Source organism: Danaus plexippus, chromosome 26, assembly GCF_018135715.1.
Source record: "Danaus plexippus chromosome 26, MEX_DaPlex, whole genome shotgun sequence".
Lineage (NCBI taxonomy): Eukaryota > Metazoa > Arthropoda > Insecta > Lepidoptera > Nymphalidae > Danaus > Danaus plexippus.
This window is the reverse complement of record NC_083554.1, coordinates 5836279-5864186: the sequence shown is the minus strand read 5'-3', so window position 1 is coordinate 5864186 and position 27908 is coordinate 5836279. Positions and strand designations below refer to the sequence as shown.

At 34.4% G+C, this 27908-nt stretch overlaps 2 protein-coding genes across 7 annotated transcripts; one reads left to right on the top strand and one right to left on the bottom strand.

Moving 5' to 3' along the window:
- Positions 1–244: 244 nt before the first annotated feature.
- Positions 245–27599, top strand: LOC116774515 (protein cramped). 5 transcript variants are annotated; one of them, XM_061524788.1, is made up of 21 exons: positions 245–432; positions 799–852; positions 11738–11894; positions 12587–12874; positions 13134–13337; positions 13763–13938; positions 14695–14824; positions 15104–15262; positions 15526–16007; positions 22424–22513; positions 22783–22914; positions 23230–23464; positions 23758–23872; positions 24098–24185; positions 24931–25038; positions 25799–25922; positions 25999–26083; positions 26425–26534; positions 26736–26870; positions 26952–27100; positions 27369–27599. In XM_061524788.1, exons 3-21 carry the CDS (start codon positions 11765–11767, stop codon positions 27480–27482), a joined length of 3054 nt encoding a protein of 1017 aa, XP_061380772.1. In that variant the 5' UTR covers positions 245–432; positions 799–852; positions 11738–11764; the 3' UTR covers positions 27483–27599. The 5 variants fall into 5 exon arrangements, with proteins under 5 accessions (XP_061380772.1, XP_061380775.1, XP_061380774.1 ...); XM_061524791.1 differs by having other exon boundaries at positions 799–856; positions 11748–11894; XM_061524790.1 differs by having other exon boundaries at positions 755–852.
- On the bottom strand, positions 1160–9202 carry LOC116774318 (lipase 1-like). 2 transcript variants are annotated; one of them, XM_032667017.2, is made up of 8 exons: positions 8921–9202; positions 2690–2903; positions 2509–2620; positions 2112–2352; positions 1823–1981; positions 1670–1751; positions 1443–1561; positions 1160–1349 (listed from the first exon to the last, which is right to left on the bottom strand). In XM_032667017.2, exons 1-8 carry the CDS (start codon positions 9011–9013, stop codon positions 1173–1175), a joined length of 1197 nt encoding a protein of 398 aa, XP_032522908.2. In that variant the 5' UTR covers positions 9014–9202; the 3' UTR covers positions 1160–1172. The 2 variants fall into 2 exon arrangements, with proteins under 2 accessions (XP_032522908.2, XP_061380778.1); XM_061524794.1 differs by lacking the exon at positions 8921–9202 and adding an exon at positions 3295–3601.
- Positions 27600–27908: the final 309 nt, after the last annotated feature.

The window sequence follows — 27908 nt, the reverse complement described above, 5'->3', positions numbered from 1 at the left end:
ATAGGGATAATTCAACTCAATCAGGATAAATAAAAACCGTAGTATAAATTAAGAATCCGCTTGGATCACATAGTTAATACCGGTAAAGTTTTTATAGGATATGTGGGAATTTTTCTGTTAAACAGCCATTTCTTTTTTTTTAAATTTTATTCTATGGCTCCTTCGTATTGGAATCTTGGAATATTTTGCCAATTTCAGCCCTTTCTCTTAGGCTGTTACACAAAATGACAGTATCATTGACAATGACATATGTCCCGCCTGTGAAAATCATAAACATTGGAGTATCAGAATGTATTTGTAAATAATATACTTTTAATTTACATTGTAAAATTTTAATGAAATTGAATATAAACGAAATCTTTATTGGTGTGAAATATTCATGAATATCATGCTTCGTAAACATAATTATTTCGAGGCCAAATAAAAACGAAAGTAAGTATTACAAATTCGCAACAGGATTAACCATCATTTGATAATTTTGTTTATAATGTTTTTACTCTATCAAGAACAACACTTTTTTGTTATTTGAACTAACTTTGGCAAAATTGTCTACATGTTAGGTTAATGGGATATATTGAACATGTCAAATTCTGTTTCCAATGTTACATACTCATAAATAGATATAAGGTATTGAAATCAATCAGTTAACTAGACACAGATTTGAGTAAGTTTATGAATAGCAGTATATTATAATGAAGATATTTATTGGTTTATTTAATATTGAGAAAATGCTTAAATATGAGTAGGATTGCAGATGTCCAATCAACATCTACTGAAACATGGTCTGCATCTTCACAGATTGCTGCACCATGTGTCAAGTCTTCAGCGATAACTAACCCCATTATCAGTAAGGTAGGTGTCTAAATTTAGATAATGATTAATAGTACATACTCATTTCAAAATTTAAGTATTTAGTTTGATAATGGTACTACTTAATCTTAGAAAACATTAATAAAGACTTGCAAAGAAGTATTTTCCTTTGATATTGTATTGTTAAATTCAGTTAGAGATTTTCATCTTATTTGTTTTACTCCACATGAGAATGTCTTTGTTAAATTTATTTTTATATTTTTCATACTTGATTTTTTCAACATAATTTTTTTTTTCAAGCAATGCTATTAGATGTTTTAACCGTGAGCTTTAATTTCATACAAATAAAAGTCTTATATTTTTTATCCATATTTACTAAACATTTTTCCTATATAATCAACTAGTTTCTCATTGAGCAGTGTTCCAACATCTTTTGCAAAGACAAAGTCAAGGTGATTGAATTTTGGCCAATCACAGGCTGGTAGGAAATCTTCTAAAACACCAGTTGCATTAAGCTCGCCAGCTAGCCTCATGATTTGCTGGAAAATATTAATTTGTATAACAATGTACAGTCACAAAGAAAATTTTAATACAACTATTAGAGAATGTATATAAAATGTGTTTATACATACAGACTTCTGAGTTAAACGATCATTGTGTCCATAGAATAAGGATACAGGTATTTTAACGTTACTGAGCTTGTACGGTTTCACAGCACCCTTCAATCCACCTTCCCAGGATGTGAAAGTATCTGAATATATATAAAATTACTTAAAAACAAATTTTGCTATGGATATCTTCGATATATTACTATAAGAATGATTCATTTCTTGTAACTATTATGACAGTATTTTTCTACCTGTCAAAGCAATTTTTCCGAAATGTTCCAACTGTCTCCATGAAGCCGGCTGCAATCTCATGATAATGATGGCCATCATGTCCTGCAGTTGAAAACGTATTGTTTTAGTATGTTATACTCCTACATATAGGATTTGTTTATACTATTATTTACCCCATCATACTGTTCGTGGTCTTCTCCTATGACGCTGTATATAAAGCTGGTGCACATATCCATCTGAGGCTTTTTGACGTAACACATGTTGGTGACAAACATCTCTAGTAGATCTCGCGGGATAGTGGCAGACAGCAAGCCTCGTTCCCGCATACGATCCTACATAGATTATATTTATTACTTAAATGTTGAATTGTTGAGCGTATCAAAAAAATCTCGATTTTTAATGTGGAAATTTTTCCGCCCTGAAAGTTTATTTTTTTATAACATATTTCAATAGAACACATACCGGTAACTTCCAATTCAATAGAAGCGTTTCAGCAGTGTTCTTAACATTTCTCATGTACACGGCTGGAGCGAGCGCCATGTACGCCAGAACTTTATCATTATATTCAGGTTTTTCACTCAACGTTATGAAGAAGCTGGTTGTGCCCATGGAAAAGCCAATGTACATGATCTTCGGTAGACCAGTGACCTCTAAGACTTTGTCGATAGACGCCGGCAGATCGTATATACCATGCTCATGAAAACTGTAAATTTTTTTGTATGAAAGAATTATTGTGTTTTATTATATTGGTGATAGTCTGACATTGAAAAAAAGGGAATCCGCAACTGGCTGTATTGATCTAATATAGCTATAAACAGCATAAAAAGTTTTAAGCTATAAGGTTTGTTATAGTTATTACCTGTACTCCCAAAATTTTGGATTATTTCTTGTGTAGTTTGTATGGCTAGTGTAAATATCACCCCTGAGGTTGCCAAGCCATACATCGTAACCTTCGTCTGCTAGAAGGTATGCTGAAAAGATGATTATTATTAGCAAGATTGTTACGTTAACATAGAAAATGGGTTCGAAATAATGATTACCTAAACTTCTCTCCGGTCCCATGATGACAAAGTCTCCGCTGCTGCCAAGTAGACCGCTGACTACCAATACAGCTTTCTTCTTTTTTGAACTCGGTCCTATTCTTCTGGCGATTCTTCTTCCAGCTGGTATTCTATGTAACTGCAGGATGTATCCATCCTCTGTTGTGACCCTGTGCTTTTCCACTGGGTAGCCCGCTGAAGCTATTAGTTGAGGCTAGAAATGTATAATATGTATTTCATTGTAATATAGACCCTATGTATATGGGGTTACAGTATTGATGATCCTAGCAAAATATTTTTTGTAATGCTTACAAAAAATGTATATTTGATTAAATCTGTAAGGTTATTTCATCTCGTCTATGACAACGGGAATTGTTAAAATAATATTGTATATGTAGTTACCCCTACCACATGTAAACATCACGACTATCAAGTTTTTTATCACGAACCGTACGTTGATACTATCACAGATTTATGAATGAAAACTATAAATTCTACGTGTGTCGATTGAAGTGTTAAACTCGTTTAAGGTATTTGAATAATTCGAGCAATTAAGAAACATTCCACTTATCTACTGTAATAAATTAAAAATAAATCACAAATACCATAAAAATATAAAACCTGCTTTTGCAAATCTCATGTCAACATAGGACCGATAGATTTTAGATTGTACAAATATTTTGAATTTTGTTTGAGCAAGTTATTAGACACTTCAAGTGGCCATTTCGGTTCGCAAAATACAAACATAAACATGTGTACGTACAAAGTTTTAGCCAAAGCGTATTAATGGATGGCTAAACTGAGTCTCAAACAAAGTGACATATTATGTCATTTATATTCTATTGCACTGTTTGTTTTAATAAGACGGAAGCCAACGTACATTTTATCGAGATTCATCTCGGTCACGAGATTTTATACACATAATACTTAATATACTGGTCGTTATATAGAAATAATTATCATAGTACTAAAAAAAAAAAAACGATTTTTTTTTTTGTTAAGAATGCTGTCCGAACACCAAAATCTAGCGGCTTTCTTATGCACATTATGTATTATCAATGATTTTATACGTAACTAAATTCAATACTAAAAATATTCTTGTGACGTTGTAAAAATAACGTGATATGTTAAATGTCGTTTTCGAATTAATTAAAAACTTTGGTGAAAAAATAACATAACAAAACTATTTTTAATGAATATGAAGCGGTCATCGCTGTTTATCATTTTCATAATAAATAATACTAGCCATAAGGAAATGTACAAAAACGATATTAAAACATGTAGCTGTAACCGTAGTACAAATTATAATTATCAAACGATATACCGACCGTTTGAATGTTGTTAACACAGAAATGTTTTATTAAGATATGATTCCCAAAAAAGCTAGAGACTATCGGTGTATAGTTTTACCAAGCAAACTCGTCCTACGGCTACCGAAACTGGTTGAGAAGTTTTTTGTTTTTAAAAACGGCTATTACAATTAGGATAAAAAATATTTTATGATTGCCTTATGCCAGTATAGCGGATATAGATTTTGCAAAACAAAAATAAAAAAAAATATGGTACTAGATTAGGCACGGTTATGTCAAAAAAAAATAATATATATATATATATATATTATTACGAGTACATACTCTTGTATACATCATTAAATAAGTCACTTTTTATATAATTTTTTACTTTTCGTTTGATAACCGAATATGACATGACTACGAGACTTTAAATTTTCTAAGACGAAACCTCTCAGCATTCCATGGATTCACCTTGCGGGTGCCGGGTCCATCGCGTTGTAGGGAGAGGAGCTTCAACAGCGCCTGGGACTTGCGACCCAGGTGTAGGTTTAAAGGACCCCTATCTAACGCGCGTTAAACGCTCACCTCCACTGTCCAAGCCCTTCTCTCTACCTAACCAATATTAAAATATTCTAAATTTTAATTTGTATATTCGAATATTCAGATAACATTAATTTCATTAACTATTCCCTTTTATATCAATTAATATCAAAAGAAATTTAATCAAACGATTATAAGCGTGTATTTTTATTTTTGTAAATAAAAATCTTTCTATGTATCTTTAACTGTTGATAAGAACCGCTAGGTAATCTAACTACGCACCAATTGAGCAATAGTTTTAACAACTTTCAATATATAAGTCGAAAGATGGACTACTGCATGTGTCAATTAATTCTTCGCTCCGTACATTTTATGTGAATATTAATTCAATCGATATTCCTGTAACGGACAATTAAATTTTATCCGATTTAATAAAACGATGATTATGTTCGCTGCAACAGACGAGAACAGGATAATAAAACGATATTAACACATGAAGTTGTTAATTAATTGTTGGATGCGATTGTCTCGATGCGACAAGGGAAAACCGGTTCCGATAACTTATAGATTATAATAACATAATATTTGAATTATTATAATATATTGAAACGGTTCTTTTTGGTGAGATCGTAGGCTATTAAAAATATTTTTTTTATTATAAAAATAAATTTCAAGACTTGTTTTTTTTTTCGTCATAAAATATCATGGTAGATATTTACAAATAAGATTTTTTGTGGCATGGCATTTATATATTTTTTTTTAAATATCCTGAACTGTATAAATATTATTATTAGTTCTGTTTCATCGTAAAATTATTTTTATTTGTTTATATAAAGTTAATATCAAATTGTGATTAGACTCACGCGTTCATATTCGTTCTTTTACATTCAGAGCGTGTTGTTTTTTTTTTCGTTTCCTATGTGATCATCATTCAGATGGCGTGAATTGTAACAATAATGCCGTTTGAAAACAATCAAAGTGGACGCGTTTATTTTATTTAAATTATTTTTATTGTTATTTCAGTTAAAACATGTTTATGGCCTGTTTATCGACAATTCTTCTAACTATAATTCTTGGTGCCCTTCAATCACAGATGCCATGATTATTTATTGCCAATTTATTAAGTTTATTTGAATATAAGCGCAATGTTTGTGTAATAAATCATAATTCCACAAGTTCGTGAACCATTGAAAGGCAAAAATTTAATTATTAAATACTGTAATATAATTTCATTAAAATATATATTATAAAAAAATATTTAAGAACTCTGCTAATCATTTTAGCATATACAGGAAAAAGGAAATACTTGATTCTCTATAATACAGGCCTATTAAAAGTTAATTTAATTTTTTTTTTACATTAGACCGTTATCATATTATAACGTATCATCAAAAGGATACCGGAAGAAATTAAATTATTGAAATTTTGTTGATGGCAATGATATTGGCGCGGTTATATTGTTTGGCAATAAATTATTCAAATGACGTCAAACACGTGTCATTTTTGACATGTTTAATCCGACCGGTTTTATTTGTACATCATTTTTGTTACATAAACAGTAAATATTAATAATTTTATACGAAATATCTTCACATAGAGTAAGGTTATCTTAATGTAGATCGAGTTTTAAAAATAAATATAAATTTTGTCGTAATACGGACATATACATAAAGATGAAACACTTAAATTGTGTATGAATACATATATATGATAATAGCTATTGAGTGCGTGAAACTGGTTCAAAAATTTATTCATTAGTATAACATAATCAGCGAACTTTATTTTAATTTGAGTGATTAAACTTTCTCAGTAACCTGGCGGGTATTTCCTTACAATGAGCAGTCTCGAACAATACGTGATAATTCACTTATTTATTATAATTCTTTCTTGTTAGAATATACGTTAGACGATTATCTAATTTTACACCGAAAATGACTAATCAAAGGTTTTGTCATAGTAAAATGTAAATGGTTTTTTTTAAATGATTTTTTTTTGAAATGATAATGATTATATAATTCGTATATATATGATGTATTTCAATAATTCGATAGCTTATTTTTAAAATTTATAATTAATGTCATTTTTAAGATACTGATTTGGATAAATACTGAGGTTTTTAGGAGCAGTTTTAACAACACAATTTTATCAGTCAGAATGGATATGTAATCTTACAAGGAGTTTGCATTGTGATACTTACATACGGAGCGTTAACAGTATTCGATTAACAAATCCTCGCAGGTTATAGAATCATATACGAAAGTGGAAACGCTTTGTATGTACTGTGACGAAGAAAATTCTGCTGATTTATAATATGAGCATAGAAATAATATAAAAATTATAAATTTGTTAATTTAAAAATGAAATTTGATAAACGATGCCGGGTGCATAACTGATGCGATAAAGTAAGTAAGTAGTCTCATACGAGGTCTCGACCATGTCGTGACAGAAACACATACAAATTGCAACAATATTTTATAACATTTTGATGTAATATTATTTAATTATTACATTATAATTAATGTGTATTTTATAATTCTAGATAATCCAATATTAAAATATTTTGAAAAGGAAAATGACACACATATTTTTTTAGTCCTCACCCAATGGAAATAAACAATGTTACGCATTTGTAACTTGTCAATCATGTTTCAAGCGACAAAAAAAATCTGTTGCCATTTTTAGGCGACATGTGTATTTCCATAATTGGAGTCCAAAATTTTTTGCTAAAATTAAAAAAAAATATAATTTTTTTAAATTAGTATTTTTTTGTGCTATAACAACATGTCAGATTTTTTTAAATCGGTAAACATCTAATATTACCGCTAATTTTTAAAAGGCGTCGATACTTTGAACCGTATTGTTTGACATATTAGCGTATTGACAAAAAATATACGTATATGTTATTTATATATTTTTTTGAAGGAGGTAGAGCCTAGCTGTGTGCAAGTAACTACAGCTCGAATACGACCCTCTCACAGAAGATTGGCGTGAGGTAGTCTTTAATGGCTGCGTTTCGTCCGATGAGTGAGAGGGCCGGTTGCCCATTTCTTTTTTCCAACCTTTTTTCTCCCGGGATGTTGATGTAAACAATGACCATCTGTCCTTCATCAGCCTAAGTCTGTTTTGAGTTTTTGAGTGTGTTTCATTGGTATGCCGTCCAGGGAGACACTGCAGCAGTGCGTCGGATCAAGGGCCCTTCCGTACCCCGTGCCAGCGACACACAAAACTCGACTCTCAATTCAGATCAAGGGCAATGCTCTTTGACAGGATGGTTATTGGACCATCAGCACCCTTTCATCCTTCCATTCACCACAAGGGCGGCGACTCATCCGCAACATGTCCACGGGTGACGGTAACTACTTCCCATCAAGTAGACCGTCTGTCCGTTTGCCGCCTTCAACATAAATATATAAAATTTATTGACATATAGGTCTCTAAATTTAATCTGAACAATAGCGAATATAAAATTTTTTTTTCTTCTTATAATATTGAAAACTGCGTTCGTTTAAAAAATATCTAAACATCTTTTTGATCTGTTAATGTCGTGGTGGGATATTTTTTCGAATTGACTGATAATCTCGTCTTGATAAATTAATTTGGTAGAATATGTTGTGAGTGTTTTGACCATTAACTCAACTATGGTGGGGATAGCCATGAGGATTCTTTGGAAGTGTACTGTCACGAATCTTCATACTAAATAAATTTGAAGGATATCGATAGTTCTCTCTATGTATGTATGTATATGTTTTTTTAATATTTTTATCTTATTTATTTATGAATATATGTTTCCATTGATCCAAGTCCTTCGTAATTACTCCCTGGATGCTTCTTATATTAAATTAGAAAAAAATATATATATATACTCGTTTTTATTTCATAGTAACTTTATATATTTACTAAATATGTACGTATTTAATATTTATCTACATACCAGGTGCTTTCTTGTATCGTATTGGCCTATTTCAGTCATTTTCTTTATCAGCTATTATAGAGAAATAATATGAAAAAATTGAGGAAAAATTCAATTATATAACCATTTGAATAATGCGCCTGACATCGCTTGACATGACAAAAAAATATCAAAACATATGTATATTTATCTGTAATAATATTTTTTTGTTTATTAATTCATTTATAATTAAAATCGATTTGTTTAATTTCAACTTTACGTGAAATAAATTCCTCCTATCGTAATCATAAAACACATATGTGATTGATATTTAAAATGCAATAAAAAAATTAATATTACAATACATTAAATGAAACAAATTGTTTGTTTGATTTTATTCTAAAATTAAAGTATATTTACAAAACCTTTTTTTGCACTTAACTTTTAAGTCACTTTTAAGATTGTAAGCCCTATATTAAAAAAGAAAACAATAAAAAAAAGTCTACTCACCACAGTTTTTCGCGCCATTTCTTTTATCCCCTGCTGTTCACTCATAGTCAAACCAGCGCACATCATAATAAATATCTTAATGTAAATATCCATTTTTATTAACGGCCAGATATACAGAAACGTCACTCTTTTAAATTGTGAATCGCTTTTTTTTTTTTAAGAAAACCTTTTTCCAAATTTAAACTGTGAAATCTTTTTTTAAATATATTTAACGTTATAAAGCTCGCGCCAAACCGTCCGCACTAATGTCGCATGCCATGCGTCCTGATACGTTTATTCCAATCAGGCTCGCCGGTCTCGTGACGTTGTTTTTATATTTGTTTTAATTTGACATACACAATAAAGATAACATAGCAATCGCCTTTGGGCTATACCTGTTCGTTAAAATTATTTTTAGTTAGGATTTTTAAGATATTAAAAATATTTAAATTATACCTGAATGACATTTATTAATGAGTTTAATTTTTGCTCAGATTGTAAATCTTCCGCAATAAATAATTATAATATTTTGTCCGGTTTCTATTATATACTATATATAACTAATTATCTTTACTTACAAAAAATTGATAAAAGAGAAGGATTCGATGTTGATCAAAGTCAAAAACTCGTTACTCAAATTGGCTGAACAAATAAAAACGTTGACATTGGCAAAAAATTCGACGATTCCAGTGCGAATGAAGCCATAGTTTAAAAAAAAAAAAAAAGTTTTTTTTTTTGTAAGCACACCAATACAAGACATTGTATCATTGGAGTGCATATATTATATACTAAATAAAATTCTGATTTATATTCTGTAGAATTTCTTATGTTTAAATTGAATTTAATTATAAATTTGGAATAATTTAATCACTTTAAAAAATTCATAAAAATATTTCTATTTTTTTATTTTAGACGTGTTTAAGAACAGCGGTTGTTGTATCCTGTATGTATTTTTTGACAAAAAAATTCTCCTCGGTTAATTCTATATATTTAATTAAACATAACAATAATATTTGTATTTTGTTGTTATACCAGAATTTAACTATCGGAAAATGACTATTTACGTATAAATGAGTAATGACGTGTAGAAAAATTAAATACATAATTAATTCAAATACCCTAAACTGCAAGTATTTTAATTCCGAAGGTTATGTAAATTGTATTGGAAATAACTTTGCTATATACTTTCGTTAAATTAAAGTTGAATTCTTTATTCAAAATATAATATTCAAATCCTATATGACATTTAATTATTAGTCATCTCAAGGAAGATCACGATAGTTTAATTGTTAAAACGACCAGGAAATTATAGACTGGAATCGGCAGATTCGTGTCCTGCTTTACAAATTAAATGTTCGTTTTGCATTTTTTTTCCATATTGTTATATCAGTGATATTTAAAAACTTACTAATATTTATATTAAACCAAAAATTGTAATTAGCAATTTTAAGAGAGAACGAAACTGAATTCACAAAACTGTCTAAATTTACAGCGTTTTATTATACTATTAATATATAAATCAATTCAAAATTAAATCGATAGATATTTTAACAAAAAATATCTAACCTAACATTATATAAGGCTCCGGCAGTCGTTAAATTATTTAGAATATAGAAATTTAACTATAGGTTAGGATCAGTATCAAACCAGCGTCCATCTTCACCCTTAAATTACCCATATGAAAAAATCATCCATTCCATGTTTCCATCACGAATGTAATGTTTTTCATACCGGCGTAATATATTAAGTGTATTATAACTTAATTAATAATGTCGTCCTTGACAGTCAAATCACATGTAATTCTGTATGTCATTTTATGTTTGCTAATGGTATGCAGTTTGTATGAATGTGATTACATCTCATCCGTGATTTTCTATTTTCCATTGTTGTTTAGATCGTTCTGTTTTGTTATTAAATTATCTTGATTCTGACCGGTATGTTTTTATAGAATAAACATATATATAACATATATATGTATATACATATACTTATCTTTTCTTTTAATTCTGCTTATGTATCTGTTACTATAAATGTAGAGTGCCATTAAGACGATCTTTATATCTCAATAAGAACTATTCCTTTTATCATATAGAAATATATCAAAAGTTATATCCATTGCCACAATTTCTAAGCACAACATTCTACCCTCAGAGTATAAAATCAGTTTCTGGTTTGATCTAAATTTAATTTTCTTGTTTTTATATTCGAGAAATAATCAAAAGGGAATAAGTTTCATACAAATTTTTATTTATTTTTACAAATAAATGTATACAAACAATTTTTTTAATAATATACTTCTTGAAACGTTTACCTTTCTGTGTCTACTTTTCTTAAACTACGTAAATGACGCGGTCACTTCGATAGTTTATATAAAACGAGGAATAACATATAATAATGTATTTTTTATAACAAAACCTTACAGTAACATGAAAATTGATAATAATATTGTATACATACTAAAATTATAAACAAAAAAAACGACAGACTTATAAATTGTAAGAAAATTTATTGATTTACATTTAACACGTAAATGATTTTTGGAAGAAAATAAAACGTCGCTAGTTGAGAACGTTCTATTGTTTTATATGAGTTGTTTAAGAGATATTAATAATTATTTATTCATTCATTATAAACATTGAAAAAACATGGTAATACATATTTGATATCCTAACTTCTTTGTTATGACTTAGTTTAAATAATGTGTAGATAATTTCATTGGAATTTTTAACTGGTAACATTATGTATATACTAAAACTATTAATAGAAAAAAAATAAGAAAGGAAGATGGACTAGAAGATATTTTTATGGGGAATATTTCGCAAAAACAATGTGTTTCAGCCACAGGTAGCGATCAAAGCAGGCGTCATGTCTTCGGGGGTTCAACAGGATGAAGAGCGGACCGAGCTGTTGGGATCGTTAACAACACAACAACAACAGAGGACCAGCGCCAGGGTCATTAAGAAACTGAGACTGGAACCGCAAATTGACAAACGAGGTAGCACTTTCAATGGCCTCTGTATTCTCCATGTGGGGGATGGATTCACCTTTCAAATATAACTTTATACTCTTTAATAGGAAACAAATTTCTATTGCATTTGTTTTTTTAAATTGGTTTCTTCAAATAATGCACGCTAATTATTTAATATGTTTTGTAATCTTCAACATTTTACTTGGGAAATTATTATATTACAAAAAAATAATGTATTCACAGCCTCTTATCGCTGTAGAAAACTTAAGTTAACAAATGGTTTCCAATAAAAAAACTCGCAAATGCATCTAAAATGTTGAACAAATAGTATCGATAAAAGACCTGGAAAAATACTTTCTTGAAATTAAATATATGAAGGACTATTCATAAAACGAATGAGATCTGTAAAGTATTTTTTTATTAATTATCAATAAATTTTATTAACTAAGTCATGTGCTTACAACAATAACATCTCTGTAATAAATCGTTGGATTTCTTTTGTCTATTTCAATTCAAATTGTTTTTAATTTGCACAACATAAATAATTTATGATTAATAATTTCAATTATATACAAAAGTTTTATAAAAATAATGTATTTCCTACTTAAATCTAAAGTTCAACTTTGGTCTGTCTCCACAGAAGTAAAGTCACCTAAAGATGATAAGTTCAAGGTGAAATATTTTTTCACGTTATTAGGTATTATTTTTTCTTTATACAGACGTCACAGAATGCGAGACTCCAAACAAAATAGACGATAAAGACCCTTTAAAGTTCCCAACGGTCAAACAACGTATGCCCAAGGCGTTGTGGTCGGCTGATGAGAAAAGCCTTTTCTTCGAAGCCTTGAACGAATACGGCAAGGACTTCGACTCAATCACCTCGTACATTTGCGCTAAAATGAAGAAGAAGGGCATGCTAGATGGAAATCTGAAGACTAAGACCCAAGTCAGCCATTTTTATTACAGGACGTGGCATAAGCTGTCCAAACACGTGCGATTTGATGAAAGTGAGTCGGAACAATATCTTTTTTAGTATACTATACTATACTATAGTATTCAGTGTTGCCTTTTTATTTCAACTGCTGTTTAAATGTCTCTGAGAAATATAATTTTAAAGCATAAGTCGTCATATTACCCATTATGCCGTCTGTTGAAGATTCTTGCAATTAGATTTATAATCACACCCTTTTTACTATGGCCGACACAATTGATTTGGATTTTACTTACAAAAGTTCCATAAAATTTGGTACTTACTTTAACTTACAGATGTCAAAAAAGTAGCCCAGGAGCTTTACGCTCTGATAAATTATGGCGAGTTGAGAAGGAAGCTGGTGTCTGTTAACGAGAAGATCTGCGCTCGTTTGGGAGAAATGGTCCGTGGAGGATCCATAGCTGTGAGGACCAAGGGAAAGACGATCAGAGTCAGAACACCAATGTGCAGAGCTCTCAGACGACTCAATCAAATCGCGGGTAAAAAACTTCGTTATAGAATATGATATATTTTTTCTTATAATCGCCCATCAGCCGGATAACGTGACCATTGTGTTTATGTTATAATTGAGTTTAATTATGCGTTTTGAAACTTAGGTAAAAAGAGTAATTGTCACTTCATTAATTGCAACTGTTGATGCTTAACTCCTCGAGGGTTCGATAGCTGGTAGCTCGGACATAATGCAGTAAAAATTAATTATCTTTTAATTGACGTGGTTATAAGCAACAAAAGGATTACATTCGTAATTAATCCAGATATATTTAATTTGAACAACGGTCGTAAATACGACTGTGCATTTATCCTTTATATTAGCTGCCTATATAATTTGTTATATGAGTGTTCGTCGTAAGAACACCTAAGTCTCCTAAGTCACGCTAAGATAACGAAACCTATCTCACGCCAGAGCGCGCGTACGGCGCTCGTGTGTGCACCCGGGCTCAAGTGATATTGCGCGCTCGGGACGCGGCGTCTTGGACGCGCGTGCAGGCCGCCGCCCACAACCCGCGGGCGGTCGTCGCGCTCACTCTCAGGACGAGGCTCGTGGCGCTGCTGTGGGCTCTCGAGAGACGGTGGAATTGTGTATCCTTTAGAAAGTTAAAGCTGTTGGGTTGGAAATTGGATTCGTTCCTATAATGTTTGTGAAGTAGCTCTTTCACGCAAGAACCACTTAACGGATTTTAATATAATTTCACAGTTTAATGGGTTTGACGTCAAAATAAAACACATGGTATAATTTATCCTGGATATCCATGCTGTTTCCGCAAAATCACAATGACACCATAAAAGTCACATTGTGTGCCACGCGACACAGACTGTAGGTGTCGCTGACGGTTGGTTACCATAACTGTCGTTTCAATACACTACACATTTTTATCTGATCTCAATCTCTGAAGTCCACGCAGTTCAAGTCACGGCCAGAAACTAGTAGAGCATATTTCGGCTCTGTTTTCATGTCATTTATCCAGCTGCTACGAGTGTTTTTGTCAAGCGATAACTTGCGTCCTTCTGAATCCTTTTCGCTACCACAATAATTCTAACTTGTTTTTAATGGATTTGAATAAACTATTCCAATAATACTATAATGGTAGAGATTATGTCCCGTTAGAAGCCATGTGTTGTAAAAAAAAATGTATGTACGCAGTTTAGTGTTAAAATGTTACAGTGTTTTTGTCAAACGAGTTTCCAAGTATAGGAGTTCAATCTCTAAATAAAATCTGCTAATAAATTTTAATATACATTGCCGATATATGTTTTGGAATTCAGTGTTTTATAAAAATGTGGACACATCCTTGAAATGTGGACAAATCCTGTTGTTTTCTTAATGTAAGCGTTCAGATAAGTCACGTCATGTTGATGGAAAATGGAAGTGATTTAAAAACCGAGGAATATTCTTCGCCATTTTGTGAGAACGGAGACAAGCTGGACGAACACCTCAACTTGGAAACAGACAGGACCATAATCCAAGGTACATTATTTATTATATTATTTATAATACCTTATTTATTTCTTCATATATATCTATGTCTGTCTGTCTGAATTTATATGTGAGCCTTTCTTTAACTTCTCTTAGCACCAAGAAGAAAACTTTTTGCCTCAGGTAAATATTTGTCAATAAAATTATTTGTTTTGGTCCAAATATCATCCATCTTTAGGTAATAGTTAAGGTAAATTTTTTTTTTTCTGTCAAAGATTGCATATTAAATTTTATAAGAATTGGTGTGATTCGATATCATTACATCGTCAGAGCGTGCGCCCCCCGGTGTGTCGCTCCACGTCGGTCCTCGGCCCGAGGCCGACGTCCGTCTACCGGAGCTTCGCCCTCGCGAGCCTCTGTCCAGTCAGAAGATATGCTTTGCTTCATATCTCGAAAGAATGGGCGCTTTGAGAAGACAGGATGGAGATGGTTAGTATAGTCCTTATACGGTATAGAACCTTTAAAGCACGCTGTTGACACTGATTTATAGATTACATTTAGAAAATAAAAAGTTAATTTTGAAGTCAAATTTCAAATTAGTTTAACCTTTCAAAAAATATATCCATAAGGTATATTTATATGGTAACTTCCTAAAACCAAATCGATCCCAATATCTTTAAAGTAGTTTCCTTGCATATCCAGATATTCAATATAGCAAATGATGATAACATTCGTTCATATTTTACCGATAGTCAAAATTCGTACACCGAAACGGCACAGAAAAGACAGCGTGTCCGATAAAGATAAGGAAAATGACAAGAAAATTAAAATAGAGGACATAGAAACAAACAAACTAATTAACATAGAAGAAACAGCCATAGACGGCATAGAGCTGATGGCGCATTACAAGAACAACCAGGAAGATGAGGAGAAACCCAGCACTGAGGAAGAGAAGGAGATGAGGTCGGAGGAGATCGTGGAGGAAGATTCAGAGAGGGACAAAGACGTGATAGAGAAAGACAATGACGTGTTGGACAGAGACAGAGACATGCGAGAAAGAGACAAAGATATGTTGGACAGAGAGAAAGAGATGCCAGAGAGAGACAAGGATATGTTAGAGAGAGAGAAAGACAGCTTCTCAGAAATGGAAGACGACGAGAAATATAACAAGAGTGACACAGACAATGAGAGCGACGGGCGAGAGAAGAAACAGATGAAATATAAGAATTTGAAGGTAATTCATAATATAATTTACACTCTGTATCATATGTATTAGGGTTTCTTTTACTTTAGTTATTTGCTTAAAGTTTGGATCTTCACAGTTCTCTTATCTATACTATTATTATAAAGCTGAAGAGTTTGTTTGTTTGTTTGTTTGTTTGAACGCGCTAATCTCAGGAACTACTGGTTAGAATTGAATTTTTTTTTGTGTTGGATAGACCATTTATCGACGAAGGCTTTAGGCTATATAACATCACGCTGCCACTATTAGGAGCGAAGAAATAATGGAAAATGTGGAAAAAACGGGGTAAATTATTCATTCTTGAGGGCTTTCGTTGCATGCGTTGCGAAAACGATTCAAGATACCAAAAATATATGTATGAAAGAATTATTCCTCTTGAAATGATCTAAAAAAATGTCCACGACAGTATATATCTATCTTTTAAGATTAACACACTAGAACCGTTTTTATAGTAATAAAATTTGGTCGAAATTAATGCATTATTGTATCAACGTAATAATACAAATCTTTATCCAAATAAATGTGTTGTTGATTAAGATTATTTAACTGTGAACAAAATTGTCTTTGACATCACTTAATTTCAATGAATATCTTAGAAGATATTACAATTTTAAAATAACACCGATATAAAGTTCACCCGCGCGCCGCATGAAGTGCAAAACATAGGAGAGGCGTCGTTGCTTGCGAGCGACGCGGAGGGAGCGGGGGGGGGTGTAGCTCTACGAGGTACCATGCCGCGCGGCTCAGACGCGCGGTCGGCTCCCTTCTAAACGGTTGTATGCAGCGTTATTTGTTTTTGCGGAATAATATCGTCGTGTAATAATACTTTTTAAATACTATTTCATTTTGTTTTAAGGATAATATTTTGCTTCTAATAATTTCACAATTATCAACATTTTTTTTAATTTTGATGTAGTAAGTAGGTGTCATAGTTTTCTTTATAGTAAATATTTTTTGTTATAAGGATAGTATTGTTTCTAATATTTTAGCAATATTATAACTTTTTTGTTTTGTTGTATATAATACTTGAAAATAGGTGTTATCCACATAAATATTCTTATTAGGTTAGGTTTTAGTTTAAGCATACATTTATCGTTTAACGGTTATTCTTTTGACATATATTTTATCCGATTTACGTAAGTACCAAATACAGGTAAAAATAATTAGGTTCCTAATTATTTACCATACGTTTATTTTTTTCTTGATTACGAGTTACGGTTTGTTTAATTTTTCATATCTTAGGTTCTTTTTTCGTCATTATAATGCCTAGAAAAAGATCTCAGCTTTCTCGGCAGACTGCTACTGCAAAGCGGCTGCGAGTTTTGCGCAGCAATGAAACAGAGGATGAAAATATGCATAGGTTGGCTACTCAACGAGAAATCAGTGAACAAAACCGTGCTAATGAATCGATTATTGAACGGTCGCAGCGTCTAGCCTCACAAAATTTCCGAACTTCGGCAAACCGACAACGGGAATCAAGCGCTGAACGTTCTCAACGTTTAGCTTCACAGAGTTCTCGAACTTTGGCAAACCGACAACGGGAATCAAGCGCTGAACGTTCTCAACGTTTAGCCTCACAGAGTTCTCGAACTTTGGCAAACCGACAACGGGAATCAAGCGCTGAACGTTCTCAACGTTTAGCCTCACAGAGTTCTCGAACTTTGGCAAACCGACAACGGGAATCAAGCGCTGAACGTTTTCAACGTTTAGCCTCACAGAATTCCCGCACTTTGGCTAACCGCGATCGGGAATCGAGCACTGAAAGATCCCATCGATTAGCACAGCAAAATGCACGATCAGCAAGAAATAGAACTCGCAGGCAACATAATTTATTAAATGCTGCGTTTGCTTATGATTGTACACTTGACTATACTGAGCTAAATGATATTGATATTGGCAGAATGAATAAAATATGCAACTTATGCCAAGCAAAAAAATGGGCGACTGAAACTCCTGGACTGTGTTGTAGTGGTGGCAAAGTAAATATACCAATAATTCCGGAACCAACTACAGTTTTAAAAGAACTGATATCAGGCTCACATCCATCATCAAAGCATTTCTTAAATCACTCAAGGCAATATAATACACTATTTCAGATGACTTCATTTGGTGCCAAAGAGATTCGTGAGGGAAACTTTATGCCCACTTTTAAAGTCCAAGGGCAAGTTTATCACTTAATCGGTAACTTACTTCCAGCTGAAGGGGCACAGCCCGAATTTTTGCAAATATATTTTGTTTCACATGCAGATCAGGTATCCTTACGCTCAAATTTAAATCCAAGCTTGCAAATCGATCTTATCGACGCTCTCCAAACATATCTTCACGATCATAATACGTATATTCAAAGTTTCAAATACAATCTGGAAAATAGACCACCGAATGACTTCAAACTTATTATTCATGCTGATGTGAAACCTCCTAATGAGCATCGAGGTCGATATAATGCGCCAATAGTAGATGAAGTAGCTGTTCTTTTGATAGATGAAGACAAAGGTCCCCGAGATATTGTGTTGACGGCGAGAGATGGTGGACTTCAACGAGTTTCTGAACTTCATAGATCTTATGACCCACTTCAGTATCCTTTACTGTTTCCCTTTGGTAATGACGGATACTGTATAAATATTCCACAGCAGAATACTGCTGCTAGATCTAAAACTGTATCATGTATGCAATTCTATGCATTTAGACTCATGTTGAGAATAAATGACTTTAACAGCATACATTATTTCAAGGGATTATTCAACCAGTATTGTGTTGATATGGCGGCTAAAATGATTTCTGAGAGGCTAGACTTCATAAAAAGAAATCAAAAAAAAATTGAGAGCAGAAGAGTACATTCATTTAAGAGATGCCGTGGTTAATGATGCGAATATAGACGCTTCTAATGTTGGCCAGCATGTTATACTGCCGTCGTCATTTACAGGATCCCCCAGATACATGAACGAAAAAAGTCAAGATGCCATGACATTTGTCAGGAAATTTGGAAAACCAGATCTCTTCATTACATTTACATGTAACTCCGAATGGCCGGAAATAAAAATTGAGTTATTACCCGATCAGCATTCTTACGACAGACATGATTTGGTTTCTAGAGTATTTCATTTAAAACTCAAAATATGATACTCCTTCTGACGAAGAAAAATATTTTTGGGCCTTCAAGAGCCTTTGTTTACAGCGTAGAATGGCAAAAAAGAGGTTTACCACACGCCCACATTTTATTGTGGCTGGCTATCAAAGTACAACCAGATTCTATAGATGCAATAATATCGGCTGAAATACCTGACAAACGACAAGATCCAATTCTTCATAATATTGTCATAAAAAATATGATACATGGTCCTTGCGGATTTCATAACCCTGCGTCACCATGTATGAAAGAAAACATTTGTTCTAAAAAGTACCCTAGGAATTTTATTTCTGAAACACAAACCGGGGATGATGGTTGCCCAACCTACAGGCGCAGGTCTCCAGATAATGGTGGAAACACAGCAATAATTCGTGTCAAGGGTACAGAAATGAGCGTGGATAATAGGTGGGTTGTTCCCTATAATCCAGTTCTATCACGAATTTTCAATGCACACATTAACGTAGAGTTTTGTCAATCGGTCAAAGCTATTAAGTACATCTGTAAGTATATTCATAAAGGCTCTGACCAAGCCACATTTTCGCTTCAAAGTAATAACAATGAAGTAGAAACATATCTAAATGGTCGCTATATAAGTTCTTCGGAAGCGATCTGGAGAATTTTCCAATTTCCTATTCATGAACGTTTTCCGGCAGTAGTTCATTTAGCAGTTCATTTGGAAAATGGACAAAGAGTTTATTTTGATAATAATGCAAACCTTCAAGATCGTGTTAATAATCCTTCATCAACGACACTTACAGCGTTCTTTGACCTTTGCAAGAGGGACGATTTTGCAAAAACCCTTTTATATCACGAAGTACCCCAGTATTACGTATGGGGAAGAAATTCATTTTCTAGAAGAAAACGTGGGCAAGATGTTGAAGGATATCCCGGTGTAAAAAAAGACACAACTTTAGGCCGTGTCTACAACATTCATCCGACTCAAACTGAATGTTTTTATTTAAGTATGTTACTGCAACATGTTCGCGGTCCAATGTCATTTGAACATCTAAGGACCGTGAATGGTGTTATTTGCCAAACTTATCAAGGCGCTTGCAAGGAATTAGGTTTACTGGAGGGAGATGAACATTGGCAGAATACAATGTCAGATGCTGTAATGTCCGAGCCAGCCACAAAATTAAGAGAATTATTTACCATCATCCTTATATTTTGCCAACCATCTGACCCTTTAGCATTATGGAATAAATTTCGTAATGCTTTATGTGAAGATATACTAAACAGAATGCGTAATGAGAATCAAGATATGACATTAGCATATAATGATGATATATACAATGATGGACTAATCATGATTGAAGATAAAATTCATGAGATTTGCGATAAATCACTAACTGATTTTGGGCTTCCTGTATCAAAAAGGATTAATTCACTTAATCATCTGGATCCGTTAGAAGTAGCATTGCGAAAACCATATGATCTAAATGAATTGAATGATTATATTACTCAAAATGAACCAAAATTAGTTAATGACCAGGTGACCGCGTATTATTGTGTTATGCAAAGTGTTCGTCTTAGTGAAGGAAAAGTATTTTTTTTGGATGCTCCCGGTGGAACCGGCAAGACCTTTATTACTAATCTTATATTAGCAAAAGTAAGGTCTCAGGGAATGCTAGCTTTGGCAGTAGCGTCGTCAGGTATCGCTGCAACTTTATTAGCAGGTGGACGCACAGCTCATTCCACTTTTAAACTGCCCCTAACTGTTTCTTTACAAAAAGATAGCTTGTGCTCTATACGTAAAAATGGCCCTTTGGGAAAAGTTTTACAAGATGTCAGTTTAATGATCTGGGACGAATGTACCATGATCCATAGAGCTCATGTAGAGGCTCTAGATAGGACTCTTAGAGATATTAGAAGCTGTGATAAAATCATGGGTGGGATTACTGTCATGTTTGCTGGGGACTTTCGACAAACTTTACCAGTAATAGTAAGAGGAACTAGAGCAGACATTGTAAAGTCTTGCCTTAAAAGTTCCCCATTATGGAAGTTTGTAAACATCCTAAAATTAACTACAAATATGAGAGCACATTTGGGTGGAGGTAATATAATTTTTCCTTCAAAGTTACTTTTAATAGGAGACGGGAAAGTACCTCATTTTGAAAATAGAATTGAAATTGATCGTGATTTAGGAGAAAGAGTGAGTAACATTGAGGACTTAATTTCGAAAGTTTACCCCGACATCAGCGAAATAGAAAATAAAGATCATCAATGGATGTGTCAAAGGGCAATATTGGCGGCGAGAAACAGTAGCGTAGACGAAATTAATGATTTAATTTTAAGTAAACTTCCAGGAGACATAGTTACCTACACATCTATTGATAATGTAATGGATCAGGAAGATGCGGTCCATTACCCACAGGAGTTTCTTAATTCTTTGAACCCCAGTGGTCTTCCCCCATATTCTCTCAAGTTAAAAATAGGTGCCCCAATAATTTTACTCAGAAATCTTAAACCACCAAATTTATGTAACGGGACCCGACTTCAAATCAAATTTCTTCGCAATAACGTGATCGTTGCTATAGTTTTGACTGGTCCAGCAGTTTGTCAAACAGTGCTTATACCTCGCATCCCAATGATACCAAATGATTTACCTTTTAATTTTAAAAGAATTCAATTTCCCGTAAAGCTATCTTTCGCCGTTACAATTAATAAATCACAGGGGCAAACATTTAAACACGTAGGAATTGATTTACGCCAAGACTGCTTTTCACACGGCCAACTATATGTCGCGTTGTCAAGATCAGGTTGCGGAGAAAACCAATATGTTCTTCTGCCACAAGAAAATAAAACTAAAAATATTATTTACACAGAAGTACTTTAAATAATTATGTTATTTAAAAACTTAAAATAAATAAATAAACTAAATTGTCTAAAATAATAACAGAAAATTATTTATAAAACCGAGTAGGTTTTTTGCAAAAATAAATATGATGCCGAAAATAACTATTTCACGCGGACGAAGTCGCGGGCATAGCTAGTTGCAAATAAAATGTGTAATTTATAAGTTGCAAATTTTATACCGTTCGATTTTCTGAGCTTACCGGGCCCAGGATCTTTTGGGTTTGGGAATATTATAACTACGCTTTAGAGGAAATAACTTCACTGTCGTGGAAAACTTGCCGGTCACAATGATGTCACAGAATAGAGAGACGGAATGAGAAAGATTACATCAAAGTGTAGCAAAAGCGACACTAGTGTTGCAAGGCTCAAAAATAAAATAAATTTTACATATTTAACAAAATTATTTATTGACATTATTTTTCAGGTGAAGTTCCGTATACGTCCCAAGAAGAGAGGTGGCTCCGTCTACACCCTGGTGTTGGATCATGACAAGAATAAGGAGGAAGATGCCAAGGTAGGGTGGGAGCAGGAGCTGTACTGACAGACCGATATAGACATAGGAGAAATGAATTACAAAACAGAATTAATGACATCTCCGTATAAAGCGTTCCAATTGATTAGTTGGTAAAGCAACTACACGCGACATTCGGCAGGTCGCAAGTACGAATCATCAAACCAATCAACTTTTAATTCTAGTATAAGACCGACATTACTTTAATATTTAGAAAATTGTTACAGTTACGAACCACGTCTGGGCCGATTTTGATGTTATTTAAATTACAGATAGATGAAAAGGAGGAGAAGGAAGAAGAACAGAAGCCGGATATAGATGTAGACTTCGCGATGAGGCAGGTCAGAAAAGGATGGAGCGTTTGGGACGCGGGGGATCTTACCATAGGAGATTTGTATTTGATGGTAGGAATTATACTGTTATATATGAGACGATCTGCTTGGTGGGAGGTGCTCTGACGTCACAATGTAGGGACGAACAGACGAATTATCTAGAAAATATATTAATAGTGAATATTTACATGGAAGAAGTGGGCTATGATATTGAATTCCTTCTTCACTTGTGCTTGGAGGTCTGCGCTGAAATTTAATTTATTATATACTGAGATGATACTTGTTAAAGAAATATGTCAAATAATTGATCAGATTTTTATTAATCACAGACAGTGTGGATACAGACTTCATTTGTTGAATATTAATGTTTTATTAAACTTCTTCCAGTTCGGTTCCCGCTCGAGATTAGAATTGGACTACTGGTGGGCGGAGCCTACACCCCCACTACCTAAGACGAGGACGGAAGATAGGCTCGATAGGAGAGAGAAAGGGAACAAAACGCCAGACAAGGGAGACAGCTCAGTAGAAGACGAGAGGGAGAGGTGTGACAACGACATACTCTCACCCAAGAACACGTTCAGCCAAGACAGTAACGACGGCCTGTCCGGCGACGAGAGGAAGAGTAAGTATTGATGGACATACAAGGATTCTGTAGCTTGGCGGAGAAGTTAATCGGAAACTGTAGTAATAGTGTTAATGAAGAAAATTATATTTATTTATCAAATTGAAATTAAGCATTCAAAATATTCGAGTCAAAGTAAACGCTAACTCTTATATGAGGAGGTGTAGAGGTAAAGTTTAACATTCAATAACAATAGTCTGCTTATTCAAAGTTGTAAGGACGGTGCCGGTTCATATCACAATATTGGATAATCCAGAGCTATCGGTAATATAAGTAGCATATACTCGTGCCAGGTGAGCAGCTGTCGTCGCCGGACCACAAGTCCGGGACCTTGAAGCTGGTCAGTAAACTGATCAACCGACCCACGCACGTCTCCACCAACAACGGGTACTCGCTGGTTAGCGACAGGTACCGCTCATGTCATATACTGATATAATCCACTGATGCCACGTGCGCACATACACATAACATGTACACACACACACACAACGACCTACGATAGTTCCTATTGTCTCAGCGTCTAGATATCACACACACATACAACAAGACACGCACACAAACACGCCTCTCCTTGTTCAAAATGGACGCACACATGTGTAGTTATTGTTTAAGTACTGAAATGTGTGTGTGTAGACTGCGGCGACTGCTGGCGCTGGCGGGGAACAGTCACTTTGGTGGAGGGGCGAGAGGAGTGCACGCGCGGAAACACGGAGCGACACATGTACGTATGATGTGATAATGACATGTGGTCGCTCACTATAGAGCCGTCTACATGCGGGAACACATTCGCACACACACACATCATACACTAGTGCTCATTCGTACAAATAAATAAAAGTAGTGTTTATTTTTAAAATAACATAAACCTGTTTTGCTAAATATTTTTGAATAAGTTGTAGAGGGTGCAGAAGTTGCAGGAACATTACAGAACATATGCGTAATATATTAAATATTATATATTAAACTAATATCCTATACCTAACACTTCGTGATTGCCTCAGTATCAGGATAGCAACCCATTCCATAGCTTGTGTGGTGTCAGGAATCTTCTGGTTCACACGGCTTGGTGTTCGTTCCGCGGAGTCAGCGGCGTCACTCGTTATATGATATCTTATCCATATAGCGACGTCGCCCGGCGATGTTCATTTATTTTTCAATATGTTTCAATAAGTAACAATTGTATAAACGGTTCGTGTAACAAAATAACACCTTACACCTGCACCTGGGTCACAAGTCCCAGGCGCAGTTGAAGCTCCTCTCCCTGCCACGCAATGGACCCGGCACCCGCTCGGTGAATCCATGGAATACTGAGAGGTTTCGTCTCTTCAAATTTTTTCATTAACTATCTGCTTAATCCCGCTAATATCTAAAATGTCTAAACCTATTTTGACGGGACTTTTTTGATAGCTGATGTAAAGAATGCTATAGCCTATATAAGTTATACATAATATGGTATTGTACGTCAGGTGCAGAAGCCCCCCGCGTGTAGATTGAGTCCGACGAGGTCTCCCCCCGCCACGGGCCCCGCGCTCTTCAGACACCCCGCACCCATCGCTCCCAAGCCAGAGCCGGAGGTAACACCTGCAGACCTGGTATCAATAACCCCATGCTGTATGCTCTTGGTTTTAGTATGCTTTAGTGCTTGTTCATTTTCTGAGTTCATCACTAATATCCTCAATAATCCGTCACCGAACCGATCCTGTTAGCAATCAAAGGATCACAAACAAATTTAATAGTCAGTTATGTATATAGGGTTCAGTATATTGAGCGACTGTCGGTCTCTAACGGTTCACAGGAAATGAATTTAAAAAGCAATCAGTTTGATATAGGAATGGTTACCTTGTCATTAATTAATAATAATTTAGTTCACATCAGCCGCGTCGTCAAGTTAGTGTTATGTGATATGTGATAGTGTGAACACAGCGGACGTTGGATATTCTCAAAATTATCCCAAATAGGATCTTCTGATATTTAAATCGGATAAATCGCTATTACATTTAATATCAGCGCTATCAGTATGAAAATATAATGTTGCGAATACCTCTTTGTTACAAGAGACCCAAATTGTTTTACCTTTTCTGATTATTCTTCTCTCAACTAAGGACTTGGAATGTACAGAATGTATTATGAGATTCAAAATGTTATCAAACAGATAGAATGTTATTATACTTCTGTCCGCAAAACTATCAGCGGTTTCAAAATAAAAAAAATTGTATATTGCGATATAATTTCATAGGGAAACTTCTTTACGTGCAACGTAGAGGTCTTTTTGAGTGTACGTTGTATACAGGATGTTTCAGGCTATATGTTATACAGTGTGTGTGATGTCCCCAGTCGTGTCAGTCGCCTATTAGTCTCAATGGTCTGCCCAAGTGGCGCCGCGGGCGACCTTCCACCGACAGACGGGTCGTGGTCCAACGTCTCCTGCCCCTCATGCCCAAACTACCACCACCAAACAGTTAGTATCACTACACGCTAATTTCAGAATATGTATATTAATAAGACCCATACATAATGTTGTCTTGTATTATCAGATCTGATTCCCGTGAAGATGGTGTCCAACTCCCAGCCGGTCCAACCGAGGCTGGTCCCAAAGCCGCCACCGTCAAGCTCCTCCGAGTCAGTAGCTATTATAACTTGACCTGTTACATTTCCCACGAACAATTTACTAATATTATAAAAACGAAATTTTGATACTATGTATGGATGTGGAAGCTAGTTCGGGCAAAAAAATAATAAGATTTTGAGGAAACTGTCCAGTTACATAACTCTGGTATCTGAATAACAAAGGGATTGTAATTTATTCAAAAACTCAATGTAATTTAGTAAGAAACGCTTCATGATATATTTTGTATGAAATCACGTATCACCGATAGATGGCGCCGCCCGTTGTCTACTACATCTCTATATGAACCCATTAAAAGTCTAAACTAGTTTCTATACAGCTGTATATATTCCAGCCTGTCGATGTACTACGTGCTGAGTCAGTCCAACGGACAGTTCTTCTTCCACGACGGCGACAGACGGATCCCCATCCTCACCGACTCCGGGAACACCTCCCAGAACGCCGGTGACTATCACTCATACACAGCATGTTCATATTTTGATACGACGAAGGCGTTTTTGGGCATTGAACCTGTTTATTTTGTCTTGTGCACATTTTAAAAGACAATTGCTGTCTCCTGTTATATAACGTGTCAATACATGAGAAGTCGAGGCATTAGTACTTTTGTTTATACCGTAATATTTAATATGTTTTTTATTCCGGCAGAAGACGCCAAGGCTGATGATGGAGAGGTTAAGGAAGACAAGGAGTCGGACATCAAGATAGTTAAAGTAGAAGCTGGCGTCGAGAACGGGGGGGAGGCAGGGGAGGGGCGGACATACGAGCAGAATGATATCTCAAGTGAGGGTTGTAGACGCGCAGACACACTCACACACTCACGCCTACATACGTAACATGGTTTAATACAAGTATGACCCGCAGGTTTCCTCCCGTCCGAGTCCCTGTCGCTGTCTCCATCCCGCTTGCTCCGCGCGCCGGGCGAGGGGGGCGAGGCGGACTGGCTCGACACACACGACTTCTCACTCAGCAGCTTCCTCTCCCACCTGGAGAAGGCCCAGCAGGAGCTACCGGTTAGTTCGGAGTGCGGGGTCATGTTATAGTAGTCGATAGATGCGCAGAATGTGACCTTCAGGTATCATAGGTATAACCCTTGCGCGTGATTGGATGTTCGCTTCCGAGTACACTTGCGACCACTTAAATTGGACCCGTTATTTTCGTTACTGTTATGGGTTTTTTGTTATCGACAAGCGTCAAAAGTGACCACTTTTTGTTGCACTCCATGTACATGGAAGCTCATCAAGTAAAACCTATATACTCAATATCTAATATAAATGACAGGTGGATTCCCATCTCCAGTCGTTGATGGCTGAAAGCAGTGTGGACTACGTGGCCAAGTTCGCTGACCTCGCCGCTGAGGTGGACGACCAAGACCTCAGTGACGACCTGCCTTAATATAAACAAACAATTCAATTATAATAATCATGATTTTTTATACTATAGGTATTGTAAGAAACAATGTAATGTGCTTTTATGAAATCAGAATTGTAAATAAAATTTTGATCATGTGTCTACATTTTTTCTTTGTATGAAGATCTTCTTTTGCCTTTTACGGAAAGGTCTGGTTTGTAACTTATTATAAAATATGCATAAGCATAGGATACATTTTGAAACCACATGCCTTCTGTCACAAAATAAAAAATAATAATAAGAGTGAATTTTTTCCTTAATTAACATAAAATGGTTTATAAGTAATAAATGCAAATATACTATAAAAGTTTATTTCTTGTTTATAGTTCAGTCACGCGGCACGCATTAGGTCTATAGTCATTTTTTTTTTGTAAATGTTTTTACGGCTCTGGATACGAGTTCTTTTGAGCC